General features: G+C 43.3%; 1 protein-coding gene across 1 annotated transcript in view; it reads right to left on the bottom strand.

Moving 5' to 3' along the window:
* The window catches only part of PTPN9 (protein tyrosine phosphatase non-receptor type 9), a 73,646-nt gene extending 69,005 nt beyond the window's left edge, over window positions 1–4,641 (bottom strand). The window contains exon 1 of the mRNA XM_074232757.1: window positions 4,003–4,641. Within this exon, the coding sequence (XP_074088858.1) occupies window positions 4,003–4,083 (81 nt within the window). The 5' untranslated portion in view covers window positions 4,084–4,641. The remainder of the gene's footprint in view (window positions 1–4,002) is intronic.
* Window positions 4,642–15,146: the final 10,505 nt, after the last annotated feature.

Raw genomic sequence — 15,146 nt, forward strand, 5'->3', positions numbered from 1 at the left:
TATTCCCCTTATAAAAAGGAGAAGGATTTTTGAGTTGTTCCAAAAACTTTAATAACTTAAAACTGCACTAAGACATTTGGAACAAGCTGTATTTGGGAAGAGTTAGGAATGTTGAGGACTAGTAATCAAGATTAAAAAAAGAGAAAAGAAAAGAAAAGAAAAGAAAAGAAAAGAAAAGAATGTCTTCAATTAAACATTTAAAAACAGAAGAAAACTCAAGGAAGTTCAGGAGATATTCGATAGCAGGGAGCAATGGTGATTTGTTAAATTTACTACATGGGGGGGGCGGTTAGGTGGCGTAGTGGATAACCTTGGAGTCAGGAGGACCTGGGTTCAAATTCGATCTCAGACACTTAATAATTACCTAGCTGTGTGGCCTTGGGCAAGCCACTTAACCCCATTTGCCTTGCAAAAAACCTAAAAAAAAATTTACTACATGGGGTGTTTTTTTTAAAGCTGTAGAGAATTCACTATTTCATATATACAAGTCTCTTTCTGTTGTGTCTGAAAATGTTCACATTTTGCGTTATTTCTCAAGTTTGTCACTTAAAAAGGGAAAAAATGGATAAGCAGATTTCTTACAAGATTACAGATTCCTAACATATTTTTGTATCTTATACTTCTATAAATTGAACTGAAAAAAGACCCCAAAAGATTAACATTACACATAAGAGAGCATTATAACTTGTAAAGGATGTGTTCAATACCAAAATGTAAATAAAGTCTGATTACAAATTGAGACTATGCTGCATTCTTTTTCTTTTTAATGTTTTAAAATAACCATACCAGAACAGATACATATAAATAATTGTAGCTGCCAGTGAAAAAAAAATCCATTTTCTTCTTTTGAAATTTTGCCTTTAAGTGTCAGTTAACAAATTCCAAAATTCTTATTCCTTTATAGTCACCTTCAAAAAAGGAGCTCCCTGGGCTGAACCACCATCAAATGATTGGTTGTGGATGCTCTGAAAACTCAGACCCACCCACTAAGTCTAATATTTTATACTGTCCTTGTTGAGAATACTCAAAAGACTGTACCATAGATTTTCTTTATTTTTTCTTTTCTTTTTTTTTTTTCTTTTAAGGTTTTTTTTTTTGGCAAGGCAAATGGGGTTAAGTGGCTTGCCCAAGGCCACACACACAGCTAGGTAATTATTAAGTGTCCGAGGCTGGATTTGAACTCAGGTCCTCCTGACTCCAGGATCAGTGCTCTATCCATTGCCCCACCTAGCCGCCCCTGTACCATAGATTTTCAAGGCAATTCCTAATATTATTGAGCAACTTAACAGTTCCTGGATTAAATTCTTCTTAAAGTGCTCTCTTTGAAAAGGAGAGTATCTATATGGAAGGTAAGTGCTGGCTCATATGGCTAGTTGCTAAGGAACCAGTCATCTTACTTTATAGTCACACCTAATTTTAGATTAGCAGTGATGGGAAACTAACGTTATTATAAAACCTTAACATTTGGGGTGGCTAGGTGGGACAGTGAATAGAGCACTGGCCTTGGAGTCAGGAGGACCTGGGTTCAAATCCGACCTCGGACACTTAATAATTACCTAGCTGTGTGTGTGGCCTTGGGCAAGCCACTTAACCCCACTACCTTAAAAAATCTAAAACAAAAACAAAACCAAAAAAACCTTAACATTCATCTTACATACAAAAAGAGTATAGGTAAATTCACAAATACTAATACTACTTCTCAAGAATTTTTCTATTCCCTAGTTTTTAGATCTCAGAGTAAACACACAGGAAAAATAAAGGGGGAAAAAAAACAAAACCTAGCTATCTGTCTTGTTTAAAATAAAACTAACATCTACAAACTACAGGAGACTCCCTGGCATCCCTGGAGGTCTGGCCTCTACTAGGCCCTGGCTAGCATCATGCTGAAATAGAATAGTCCTGAACAAGATGCTACCATGGATTTTGCAAGGCAGAGTTCTCTTTTTAAAGGTATTAAGAAATGACCACATTCTAAGGTCAGATATGAAACCAGTCATCTCAATAAATGGGAGGAAATCGAGGTGCTTATTTATCATGATACAAACAAGGCCATAAACCAATTATTAGTTGGTGAGGCTTTCTCCAAGCCTGTTACCTACTATGAAGAGTCTAAGGGGTCGAAATGAGTTTCAATTGTGGTTCATATCTTTCTCTTTGGATGTTTAACATGCAGCCAGACTTGGGACTATATCTGAGGCCTATATCTCTAACGAGATCTGCTCAGGGCTTAGGGTCAGTTGTTCTCCATGATTCCAGGAGATAGTCAAGGTCTTACTATAGACCAGGCAGACACAAGGCTGATCAATGGCTTCATATCCCCCTCGGAGGCAATGGGAATGAGAAGTAGGGAGGGTTCTAAAGGCAGGCAGAGTTCACAGCATTTTGATGCCCCCCAAATAGACAACGAGTCACTTCCTTCTCTGGATTGAAGGTCACAAGCTTTAAAGGGACAATGGAGTTCAGTGTGGGCAGAAAGATGAGGATAGTCAGATGAGAATGGGAGGGAGAGCCTGGAGGGGCTGGGAGAAAACATCAGTGGAGCAGATGAATAGGGTACAGGGAGGGCATATCCTAGGACAGGGTAATGGGAGGGCCTAGCTTTGAGAACACAGGCCTAATCCCTCCAGCTCAAGTCATTAACTAGTAAGTGAAATCATGATGCACAGAGAAAGGTACAATATTAGAGACTTTTAATAAAGGATGATGGGAATGCCTACTAATGGTGAGATTTGGCTATGATACATGGATTCGTAATGCTATTCAAACCAAGTTGGACAGGGTAACCTTAGCAAGATAGGCCTGTCCCTGGCTCCTCCAAGGTCTCCTTCAATGGCTAGCCTGAATCAAAGGGAAACTGAGAATAAGAGAGGGAGGTGGAAGGAAAAGATGGCACTCCCACCAAAAAAGCTAAGCCAGGTACCCCTGGATGGAGGTTTTAGGGAAGGAAATCCATTTATCAGTCCAGGACCCCAGTCCCACCCTTAAAAAATAAAAACTCACAATAAAAAAAAAATTAAAGGCTATACAAGATGATTTAAGTAGGGTCAGGGAAGATCCTGAGGGTCATGAAATGGCAGAGATATTGAGGGACCAACCCCAGGTTATTTTTTCTCCCCAGAGCAAGAAAAGAAATTGTGAGGGTCTTGGGATAATAATGGTACCTTAAAGAAAAAAGAGAGGGAGTTGAGTCAATGGAAGGTGGATTAGGGGAGCTGATAGGGATGGCTGTGAGTAAAAGAAGGGGAGAAGGGGGCAGCAAGTGCTATGAGAGGGCAGGAGGAGAGCAGAGACCGGCCCTTTTCTCTGCCATGAGCTAAGGGAGTAGCAGAAGCTGGTGTTCCCTAAAGTGAGGGAAAGGATGGGGCCAGGACCTGCAGCGTAGGGACAAGGGGCCTCTGCGGAGGAATGTCATCTTTAATGGCCTGCAACAACCAGGGAGGAGAGAATGGACTGGGGAGAGCCGCAGAGGGGCTGGGGGCCCGTTAATGAGCCATGGCAGGGGCTGGGATGCATTATGATCGGGGAGAGTGGGGGGGATGAAGGGTGTGTGTAAGGGGGGGGCGTTCACTGTAACTGGGGGGATCGGGCTGTCAAGTCACGGGCTGTGGCAGGGGCAGGTGTGGGGCCCGGGGACACCGGGGTCAGTAGGTGGGGCCCAAAGCCGCAGCTGCAGGGCTACAGGGGCTGCGAGGCCGGGGGGCGCCTGGGGAAACTGAGGGGCTGGGCAAGTGGGGGTGGGGAGGGGAGCGCTGCCAGAGAGTTGGGGGGCGGATGGGGAAGGGGCTCGGGTGCCCAGGCGCTGCAGGGGCTGGGCTGGGCCACGGGGCTCCCGTGGCGGGGGGATGGGCCCGGGCCAGGCCCAGGGCCAGGACGCCCGGGGGGGGGGGGGGGGGGCTGGGCGCGGTCCGGGGCCCCGCTCCCGCGCGGCCTGGGCCCGGGCCCGGACAGGACCCCCGCCCCGGGGCGGACACACCCACGGCCCCCGCAGGCCCGGCCTCTTACCAGCTCCTCGTCGCGGCTCAGCTCCGGCGCCATGTCGGGCCCCGGCCCCGGCCCCGGCCCCGCCTCGGGCCCCGGCTCCATCGCGGACAGCGGCGGCGGCCGCCCCGGCCCCGGGGAGCCGAGCCCCCCAAGGGCCCGACGAGCGCGGGCGGACAAGAAGCAGAATCCGGGCCAGAGGGGAAACAATCGGGGCCGAGGAGGCCGAGGGGGCGGGAGGCTGCGCTGGCGCTACTGGCCCCGCCGGCGCGGCCCCGCTTCTGCCCCCGGGCCCGCGGCGCGAGGGGGGCCGCCGCGCATGGTCCTGCCTCCCCGGGCTCCCTGGGCGGGCGCCGAGTCCTCTAGCTCTCCTCCTGCCTCATCCTCTCCCCTCCTCCTCCTCCGCACGAAAAAGCCGCCAAGGAGCCAGGCGGGCCGTCGGGGGCGAGGGCGAGCCAAGGCGCTCAGCGAAGCCCCCCGACCCCGCGCGTGGAAGCCGGGCCCCCGGGGGCCGCTGCGCGCCCGCCCAGCGCGCCGCTCCCAGGACGCGCCCAGCCCGGGCCGTATTCCTCACAAGCAGCCCGGGCCCAGGCGAGCGCAGAGGAAGGAGGGCTCAGCCCCGGCCCCCGCCAGCTCCATTCAGAAAGCGCCTCATTCACAAACAGCGGGAGAGGAGGAAGCGGGCGGCCCAGAGGGTCCTCCGAGCGAGGGGGGCGGGGAGGGATCCGGGAAGGCAGGGAGGCGGGGAGAGGAAGAGAGGCGCTGTGGGGGAGGGGGCGCAGCCCCGGCCCCGGGGGGAGGGAGACGGCTCCCGGGGGGAGGGGGCCCAGCGGAAAAGAGCCCGCCTGGGGGAGGAAGATAAAGGCTCCCCCGGAGGGACACAATCCCGGGGCCGGGCGGGAACAGCAATCTGAACTCGGCTCCGCCGGGACCCACGAGCCTCTCCCCCCGCTGATGCCCATCCCAGGCTGAATGAGACCCGTAGCGAGGTTGCCAGATCAGGGCCAGGACTCTGGGGGCCAAGCAGCCAGCCTGTTTGATCCCTGCACCATCTCTCTATTTTGCTGCCGGCTGTATCCTGTAATCCATCATCGACTTGACTATTTTTAGTCCTCCCCAAAGAAAACTGCCTTCTCCAAACCTTTGCCTCATTCAGGAACCTCTCTGCTTTCAAAAGCTTTTGAGTGTCCCTCAGATCCACACAGCCCCGAGAGCCACGTTACTGGGGTAACAAAGGCGGTGGACGCTACGCTCCCGCCCCAATGCTTGTGTTCCACGCTGCGGCCGAGCTTTAGAGGACGGCCACCTCTGCAGTCCAGTCCGGCACTTCGAATCCGTGGCCAAGCCTGCCGAAAGGCAGAAGGCCCTGGCCCCTTTAAGTGGAGCGCCGGGGGTGGGGGAAACAACCTGCAGAAGCACATGCAAAATAAACGCGAGGTCATTTTTCAAGCATTTGGAGGGCTTGGGGCGCGAGCCGGGTTTGGGAAAAACCAGGGGATTCTGAGAGGTGGAGAAAAGGAGGGAGTCCGTCACAGGCAAAGGGAAGAGTTAACAAAGGCACTCAGGAGGGACGTGGAGTGTCTCATCTGAGGAAGAATGCTAGAAAGCCAGTTTGACCGGCCTCTAGAGTTTAGGAAAGGGATTGGAGCTAGCTAGGACTTCTAATCCTTTTTTTTTTTGTATCAAACTTTATATGCATGACCTACCCATGATTAGGCCAGCGCCTACACTGCTAAGCCAAAGACCCAGACCACTGCAGCTCAGGCCTGGATCCAGTCACCCCTGTTGTTTTAGATATTGGATACCCTCTGGTTTCCAGAGCAGGAGGACCCTCCAGTAAGACCTAAGGCTAAGAAATTATGAAGTCTTCATTCTAATCCCATTTAGGTAACTATTTCAAGAAAGTTTCTCAGTTTCTTCATCTTCATTTTGGGTATTACTGTCTAACTTCTATGCAGGCAACTTCAAATATTTTATTTGACTCTTCTCCCTACAGCTCAAATTTGCATCAATTCTCCTCTTCCAATTTGTTCTTGAATTCATCATTTTCCTATGACTACTGCTATAAACCTGCCACAAGGCCTCATTACCACCAACCGTAGCTCCTAATTCATCTTCCCACCTCCCATTTTCTTCCTAGTCAAATCCATAACACCTCCGACACGTTTCTTTATCCAGATCTGTATACAGATCCTTATACAGATATGTCATTACTCCATTCAGGACCTTTCCATAGCTCCCTATGGTTTATTGAGCAATCTGGGATTCAAGGCCCTTCATAATGACGTTATCCCTGCTTCTTTATGGAGAAAGCCAAACTGGACACACCTGCTATGGTCAAGTATTTTCCCCCTTTGAACCTTTGCTGATGCTCCCTGTGGTAGTCTGCTGCCTCAGACTTCATCTCAACCCAGACTTCAAAGCTCAGCCCTAATGCCTGCTCTTCCAGGATAACATTTTACCATCCTTTATACTCTCATATTATATTTTTGAATTCTCACTTATTGTAGAGCATCATAGATAGCACCTAGTGCCTAGGACAGTGCTTTGTGCATCTGAAGCATTTAATAAATAGTTGCTGAATGAATGAAGCAGTTTGGGAACATCTGGTGCTTGGTAATAAAAGGTTAGGCCCATTGCCATTTTGTGGGATATGGATTTTATTCTCTCTAGTATTAAAAAAATGAATACAGTTACAAGATCAGTATAAGATTAACCCTTCCTGAGGGCAGGCTCTGTTATCATTGAATTTGTTTGTGGGTTCCTGGAGCAATCAGACATGGTCCACAGCCTCAAGGCTCACAAATCCAAGCAATACAATTTGCACCAAGCCTGAAGTAGGATAGCTGGTTAAATCTCTTTTAGTGGGACTTTCTGCTCTGGGAACTCAGGATTCACAGAAGCAGCCAATGTTCTAGAGGGATTTGGAGGAGACTGGAGACACACTGGAAGCTGGCTAAGGAGACAAGAGGGAGGCTGTTTTGGGGATGGGGGCAGGGTGAAGAGCAGGCACTGAGCCAAGTAGGAAAAGGCTATAAAGGGGCACAGCAAGGCTGAGGCAAAGCACAGCAATAATTAAGAACTTGGGTACTCTTTCTCTCAAAGAGCTCAGAGGATCAGATGGGATCCAGTGAGGTAGTATGTATGACAAGGCACTGAATGTGATGGTAAGCAAGCTGAAGTGGTTATGGAGAATGAAAGACAACTTGGTGAAAGAAGTTGGGGGGGGCCTTACCCACAAAATAGATGAGTTTGAGAGAGGATAAGAGGGAAGGAGACAACTCAGCCTGGTCCTAGGTCCCTAAAGCAGCAATATTATCTAGTTCCACCTCTTCATTTAAAATCTATAGAACTGATTAAACATGACCAAATTAACACCATGTGATACCTAGAGCACACAATTACCAAGTTGCTGGGGAGTTCACAAGCCTCAGCAGTCATAACAGCTTCCTGAAACAACCCAGTTAGAAAAGCCACTCTTAGGAGATGACTTCTGTAATCATACTCTGTCCTGGCATTACCGAATGGATGGGAACTATCTAGAGTCTTCATTCTGGAAGCCTCATAGATTCCAAGCTGGCAAGAACCATTAAGACTGTCGGGCCTCACCCTGTCCTTTTAGATTAAGCATTTTTTTGTTTGTTTTTTTGGTTTTTGTGAGACAATAGGGTTAAGTGACTTGCCCGAGGCCACGCTTTAAGTAAATAGCAAGTGTCTGAGGTTTGATTTGAACTTGGGTCCTCCTGGCTCCAGGGTTGGTGCTCTAACCATAGAATCAAGAATTTCTAAATCAGGGATTATTTGTTTTTCAAATCAACCTCTCACTAAGCACCTGCTGTGTGTACTAAAAACAGGGGACACAAGGACAAAATGAATAAGGCTCTACCAGCCCAACCCTGAGAAGTGGAGTAACTTGCCTATGGCAGCAGGGTTTGGGAGCTGAGATTGGGATCAACTGTGGTTTCAAGGGCTGGAAACCACAGCTGGATTCAACCTTTGAGTGTATGGGAAAATGGGGTAGCAACAGGCAAGAAGGAATCAGGAGTCAAAGGATATAAACAGGCAGTTTTCAGATGAAGAAAGTCATATGAAAAAAATGGGCCAGATAGAGTTATGCAAATTAAAACAACCACCTCACATCTATCAGATTAGCTAAAATGACACAAAAGGAAAATGATCAATATTGGAGAGGATGTGGGTAAACTGGGGGTGCCAATGCACTGTGGGTGGAATTGTGAACTGATGCTATCATTTTGGAGAGCAGTTCGGAACTAGTCCAAAGGGCAATAAAACTATGCATACCTTTTGATCCAACAATACCACTACTAAGTCTATATCCCAAAGAGATCATAAAGGGAAAAGACCCACATATAACAGTTTTTGTAGTGACAAAGAATTGGAAATGGAGGGGATGCCCATCAATTGAGGAATGTCTGAGCAGTGTATGGTATGGTATATAGTATGTAAATGTTTGAAATTTTATTGTTCTGTAAGAAATCATGAAGAAAATCCTAGAAAGACTTCCATGAACTGATGCTGAGTGAAGTGAGCAGAACCAGGAGAACATTGTACACAGTAACAGCAACATTATGAGATGATTATGATGGACTCAGCTCCTCTCAGCAATTCAATGATCAAGGACAGAGACCTGTTAAGGAAAATGCTATCCATATCCAGAAAAACAAAACAAAATTATGGAATCTGAATGCAGAGTAAAATATGCTATATTCACTTTTAAAAATTCTTTTATGTTTTTTCGTTCTCATGATTTCCCCCCCCTTAGTTCTAATTCCTCTTTCATAACATGACTAATACGGAAATATGCTAAATACAATTGTACATGTTCAATTTATATCAGATTGTTAGCTGCCATGGGAAGGTTGGGAGGGGAGCGGGAAGGAAAGGGGGAGCAGTAGAAAAATATGGAACTAGGAGCAGCTAAGTGGCAAAGTGTACAGAGCACTGACCCTGGAGTCAGGAGGACCTGAGTTCAAATCAAGCTCAGACACTTAATAATTACCTAACTGTGTGATCTTGGGCAAGTTTCTTAACCCCACTGCTTTGCAAAAACCAAAACAAAAAAATGTGGAAGTCAAAATCTTGCAAAAGGATGAATGTTGAAAACTGTCTTTGCTTGTAATTGGAAATAATAATGGATGGGTTGGAAAGGAGATTAGATGGAAGATTTTTTTTTTTTTTAGTATTTGCAAGGCAATGGGGTTAAGTGGCTTGTCCAAGGCCACACAGCTAGGTAATTATTAAGTGTTTGAGACCGGATTTGAACCCAGGTACTCCTGACTCCAAGGCTGGTGCTTTATCCACTATGCCACCTAGCCGCCCCCAGATGGAAGATTTCTAATCCCATCTTTCCCATCTTTCAAACTGGAGTGTATGCCAATGGTCCCTGATAGAGGAATCCATTGAGGATGGTTGCATTTAAATCAAAATCACCAAATCAGTTCAATGGGAAAGGCTGTCTGGAATGGAAGGTCAAAAACCACAATAAATCTTAGTCACTGATGTTCAAGGGCTTAACCCAGAATGTTCTTTTGTCACTGTTGTTCAGTCATTTCCCACTCTTTGTGACCCCATTTGGGATTTTTCTTGGAAAAACATATAGAAGTGGTTTGACTTTTCCTTTCCCAGCTCTTTTACACATGAGAAAACTGAGGCAAACAGTAGTGACTTGCCCAGGGTCACATAGCAAGTAAGTATCAGGCCCATTTAAAGTCAGATGAATCTTTCTGACTTCAGGCCTGGCACTCATCCTAATACCCAGCTGCCCCCAGAATGCTCTATTTTTCTTAAATAGTGTAGCTACATGGAGTCTTGAAATGAAATTTTTAAGGATCAATGACCTGATTTAAGATTGAAGGTGGATAGTGGCCAAACCACTATGGCAAATCAATAGACCCACAATGGGCTCTAGCTAGAACATATTGGCTAACATGTAGGTCATGGTGTAGATCTGACGAATCTCTGGGTTTTCTTAATGGAACTGAGCTAGATTACCCCTTCTTTCTATTGGGCCCCTCCATAATTTAAGATCCTGCAACTCCTAAAAGAAAAAGGTGTGCAGATTGTACTCTCTTGGGCGTTGCCATTTCTGACTTGATAAGTCATTGCATACATACCTTTGAACCCTTCCCCAGAGCTTTTCTCTAAAAATTCAATCCAGTATAATCATTTTTTTCTTATTTAGATTTTATTTTTTTCTAATCATAATTTTCAATTATGAAAGTTTTTCAGTTTTCATCCACATGCATATTTATAAGTTACAGAATTTTCTTCCATTCTTCCTTTCTTCCTACCCCCCATCCCCTCAGTGGCAAACAGTCTAGGGGATATTATATATGTACATTTATATTTAACATGTTTACATATTAGTCAATTTCTGTATGAGGAATTAGGACTGAGGAAAAAAGAAAACTATGGAATAGGAAGGAAAAATGTAAGAGAAATTTTTAAGAAGTGAACATAGTATTCATTCAAATTCTGTAGGGTTTTTTTTTTGTTTTGTATTGTTTTGTTTTCATCGGTATATGAATAGTGTTGTCCATAACAGGTCTCCCAGGATTGCCCTAGCTCTTTGAACTTCTGAGAGGAGCTGCATCCATCATAGTTGATCAACTCACAATGTTGTTAATGTATGCAGTGTTTTCTTGGTTCTGCTCCCTTCACTCAGCATCAGTTTCTGTAATTTTTTCCAAGCTTCTCTATAAGCTGACCATTCGTGATTTCTTATAGAACAATAGTGCTCCATTCCTCAATTGAAGGGCAGCCCTTCAATTTCCAATTCTTTGCCACTAGAAAAAGAGCTACTATTAATAATTTGGAACTTATGGAACTTTTCCCATTCTTTATGATTACTTCTGGATATCGGCCTAGTGTTGTTATTGCTGGGTTAAAGGGTATGATCAGTTTTATTGCTTTTTGGGCATAGTTCCATATTGGATTAGTTCACAACTCCATCAATAGTGTATTAATGTCCCAATCCTCTCACACCCTCTCCAACATTGATCATTTTCCCTTTTTTGTAATGTGGTAGTTTCATTTCTCTAATTAGTAATGATTTAGAGCACTTTTTCATGAGATTATATTTAGCTTTAATTTGTTCAAAAACTGCCTGTTCATATCTGTGAACCATTTATCAATTGGGGAATGCCTTGTAAATTTATAAATTTGATTCAGTTCTCTATATATTTTAGAAATGAGACCTTTATCAGAACCCCTAGCTGTGCAAATTATTTCACAGCTTTGTTTTCCTTCTAATCTTGGCAGCATTAGTTTTATTAGTGCAAAGTCTTTAATTTAATATAGTCAAAAATCATCCATTTTGCAATTCATAATGCCAAGATTATACTTTATATAGTACCTTAAGCTTCTATCTCACATTATCTTTTTATATTATTTATAGTCTTTATATTTTTAAAAATAATTTTATATTTCATATATTATAAAATTTGTATATTAATCTATACAAACCAAAGGTATTAAAAAAGACATTACAGTAATTATTTTGACTCAGTACATTCTCCTCAAACATATTCTCATTCCTAAAATCCAGTACCCCTTATAAGCATCTGAGCTGCCTCTGAGCAATTTGTGTATGACATTTAGTTATCAAACTCTAAAATATTCTTTCTATATTTTGTCTATTTCATTACATAGTGAATCTACTTACATTAACAAATATTTTTATAGTTTTACATAATAAATAATGAATCTCTAAATACAAAGTCCTTTTGACTTTTGCAGTTAATTGAACTTCATTGTCAAGGACATGCTTTGGATGGATGTAGCTAATGCACTTTTACACCTTGACCATCTCTTTCCGAGAGCTCATCTATGAACTAATCTTGATTGAACCCCAGAAGAGAGGCTAAAGTTGGGGTCTTTCAAGCTTAGTTGAATCTACTAAAATTTAAAGCCTTTGAAAACTCAGGGTCACTTCCATATTTATTAGTGGACATTAGTGGAGAAAGGCATACATAATGCTATATGACTATATTTTGGGATAAGAACATTTGCCTTTTTAAAAAACTTTTATTTAAGGCAATGGGGTTAAGTGACTTTCCCAAGGACACACAACTAGGTAATTATTAAGTGTCTGAGGTCACATTTGAATTCAGTTCCTCTAACTCCAGGGCACTATCCACTGCACCACCTAGCTACCTAGCTGCCACCTGCCCTTAGAATTCTTTTTTTTTAGGAAGGCAAATGGGGTTAAGTGGCTTGCCCAAGGCCACACAGCTAGGTAATTATTAAGTGTCTGAGACCGGATTTGAACCCAGGTACTCCTGACTCCAGGGTCGGTGCCCTATTCAATGCGCCACCTAGCCACCTCCTGCCTTTAGAATTCTTAACCAAACAAGACATAGAGGCAAAAAACAAAATAATGAAAAAAATTTGACTGTGAAATTGAAAAGTTTTTTGCATGAATAAAATCAATGTAAGGGAAGTTATAAATCTGGGGGGAGATGCATCAAAAATCTTAGAAGGAGGGGCAGCTAGGTGGCACAATGGATAGGGTACCGACCCTGGAGTCAGGAGTACCTGGGTTCAAATCCGGTCTCAGACACTTAATAATTACCTAGCTGTGTGGCCTTGGGCAAGCCACTTAACCCCGTTTGCCTTGCAAAGACCTAAAAAAAAAATCTTAGAAGGGACTGATATTAGGAACTAATATGAATATATAAATGAGAGCCATTAAATGGTCAAAAGATATTCTCAAGAGAATTGCAAACTATTTTTTTAACAGCTTCTCCCAATTAGTAATAAAACTATTTTCAAAAACAAGTCTTAGGCTTGACAAATTGACAAAGATTTTTTAAAAAGATGGAAAAAGCCAGTGCTGGAGGAGTTGTATTAATACACTGCTGTAAATTGAGCCAATCATTCCAGAAAGGAATTTGAAATCAAGCTTAAAGGAGGACAAGGGGAGGGATAAGGGTAGAAATGGACTAAACTGCCCATATATTTTGACCCAGAGATCTCAATAAGTCTTGGGCTTTCCCAACTTCTACCCTAAAAGGGGGCTAAAGATGGAAACACTCCATCATCTCTACCAATTCATAGCAACATTTTTCATTGGAGGAAAAGACTAAAATAAATGTTCTTTGATTTAGGGAACAGGCAAACAAATTGTAGTACATAAATGTTATAGAATACTAATGTGCCATAATAAATGGTGAATATGGAGAGGTCAGAGAAGTATGGGGGGGAACATATGAACTAATGTCCTGAAACACTAAAATAATGTAAAGAACTAAAACTGAACATCATAAGAGTATAATGTACAACAAGTTTGAAGAGATAAGAAAAATTCACCTTTCTCAGTTCTTTGCAGCAAAGAGGAATCTGGGAGTGGGAGGTGGTGGTCTGGAATATGGCACTGTCAGCCTTGGTTGATATGTTAGCTGCTTTTGCTGAATTGTTTTTCTCCCTCTCCATTCTTTATTACAAAGAATGGTTTGCTAGATAGGGGATGGGAGAGGAGACTATTCAGAAATAAGGGTGATGCAAAAACTAGCAAGATCCACAAAGCAATTTCTTATGTCACAGAGACTGCACCATGCCACCTATAAGACTGCAGATGGATTAAAGTCAGGGAAGAAATGCTGATTTTTCCCTTATTTTAGGCCAAATCTATATGAAATCAGGAGTGCAAGAAGTGACTGCAGAGAAAAAATTTCCTATGTGCTCAAGTTCCTCCCTGTCCAGTAGCTAGCTATCCTATTTCATGGGACTCACCAGCAACATTTTCAGGATTGGAGGTTTGGGATTATTCTCAAATCATCATATAGCATCATTTTTAACCTTACCTGGTAAATATGTTTTTACCTAATTTTTACATGTTAAAACTGAAATCAAAGCACAAATGAGGAATATTGCATGTCAGATTTACACACACACACACACACAAGCAATATTGATTGATTTTGAGTCTTTTAAATTCTGTTATAAGAAAGGGCTCTCTGGGAAGGTGAATTTTGTAGGTTCAGCGAAGTGGAATCTTGGACTTGAAGGCCCAAGACCTTGGTTCACATCCTGGACAAATCATTGGTCATCTCCAATGATTTTTATTTTTTTTTAATCACCTGTAGAATTATTAATCTATTTCCTGGACTTCATAGGACTGTTCTGAAGCTCCAAGGAGATATTGAACAGTCTGTGTGCTTTGCCAATTTTAAAGCTCCCCTATATATACAAATAGTGATTATTATTTTTACCCTGTCATTTGTCAGACCAGGCCTATTCTGAGACCAGGAGTGCTTGGTTGACCCAAATGCCCTTTTTCCCTTGCTTACAAGAATGGTCACTATATTCAAAATTTTAAAGTGATTATACAGTCAACTTTAACTTATCTGAATTAATGGGAGACAAGAGCAGGATGGAATACATGAAACACCAAGATATGAAGCATCTTTATTTTGGCCACAGTTTCAATTTTTTTCTTTTAAGAAATCTTTTATCAAAGTGGCTAACAAGTAGCAGAATTGATGTTCAGGTTTCACTTTCTAAAATTTCCTCAGCCAAATTATTGATAACCGGTGGTAATATTTAGGTAATGAGAGAAATTACTGGCAGGAGGAAGTAGCCGGAGAAAGTCACCAGCAGCCAAGTGCAAAAGATTATGTTAAGTAAGCCCTGATTTCCCCAGCTGTTTCCAATGTTCCTCTCTAGGCTTTAAAAAGCTAGGGGCAGGACAGTTAAGATGGTGCTGTGGAAGAGCACAGGCCCCAGAGTCAGCAGATGAGTTTAAATTTGGCCTTAGACACTTAATAATTACCTATTATGTGACCTTGGGTAAGTCACTTAACCCCATTGCCTTAATTAAAAAAAAAGCCAGGGGCTCACAGGATTTAGTGCTCATTCATTTAATCCAACCCTCTAGTTTCACAGAATAGGCAACTGAGGCTGAGAAGTGACTGGCCCAGGACCACTACATCACCAAAAGGCCTGGGTCATAACAAAGCTCCCACTCTTCCCCGCACCCCCCATACCAGACTGTAAAGAGTGATCTCCTTCCCCCATTTTGTTTTGTTGCTTGGTCCTTTGTTGGTAGGAGCACAGGGTAAATGAGTCTAAATGCAATCTTATACCTTCATTTATTGTTAGAACTTGTATGGAAATGAAATAATTAAAAAAAAAAAAAACCTTGGAAA

Source organism: Macrotis lagotis, chromosome 4, assembly GCF_037893015.1.
Source record: "Macrotis lagotis isolate mMagLag1 chromosome 4, bilby.v1.9.chrom.fasta, whole genome shotgun sequence".
In the NCBI taxonomy this organism is placed as follows: domain Eukaryota; kingdom Metazoa; phylum Chordata; class Mammalia; order Peramelemorphia; family Peramelidae; genus Macrotis; species Macrotis lagotis.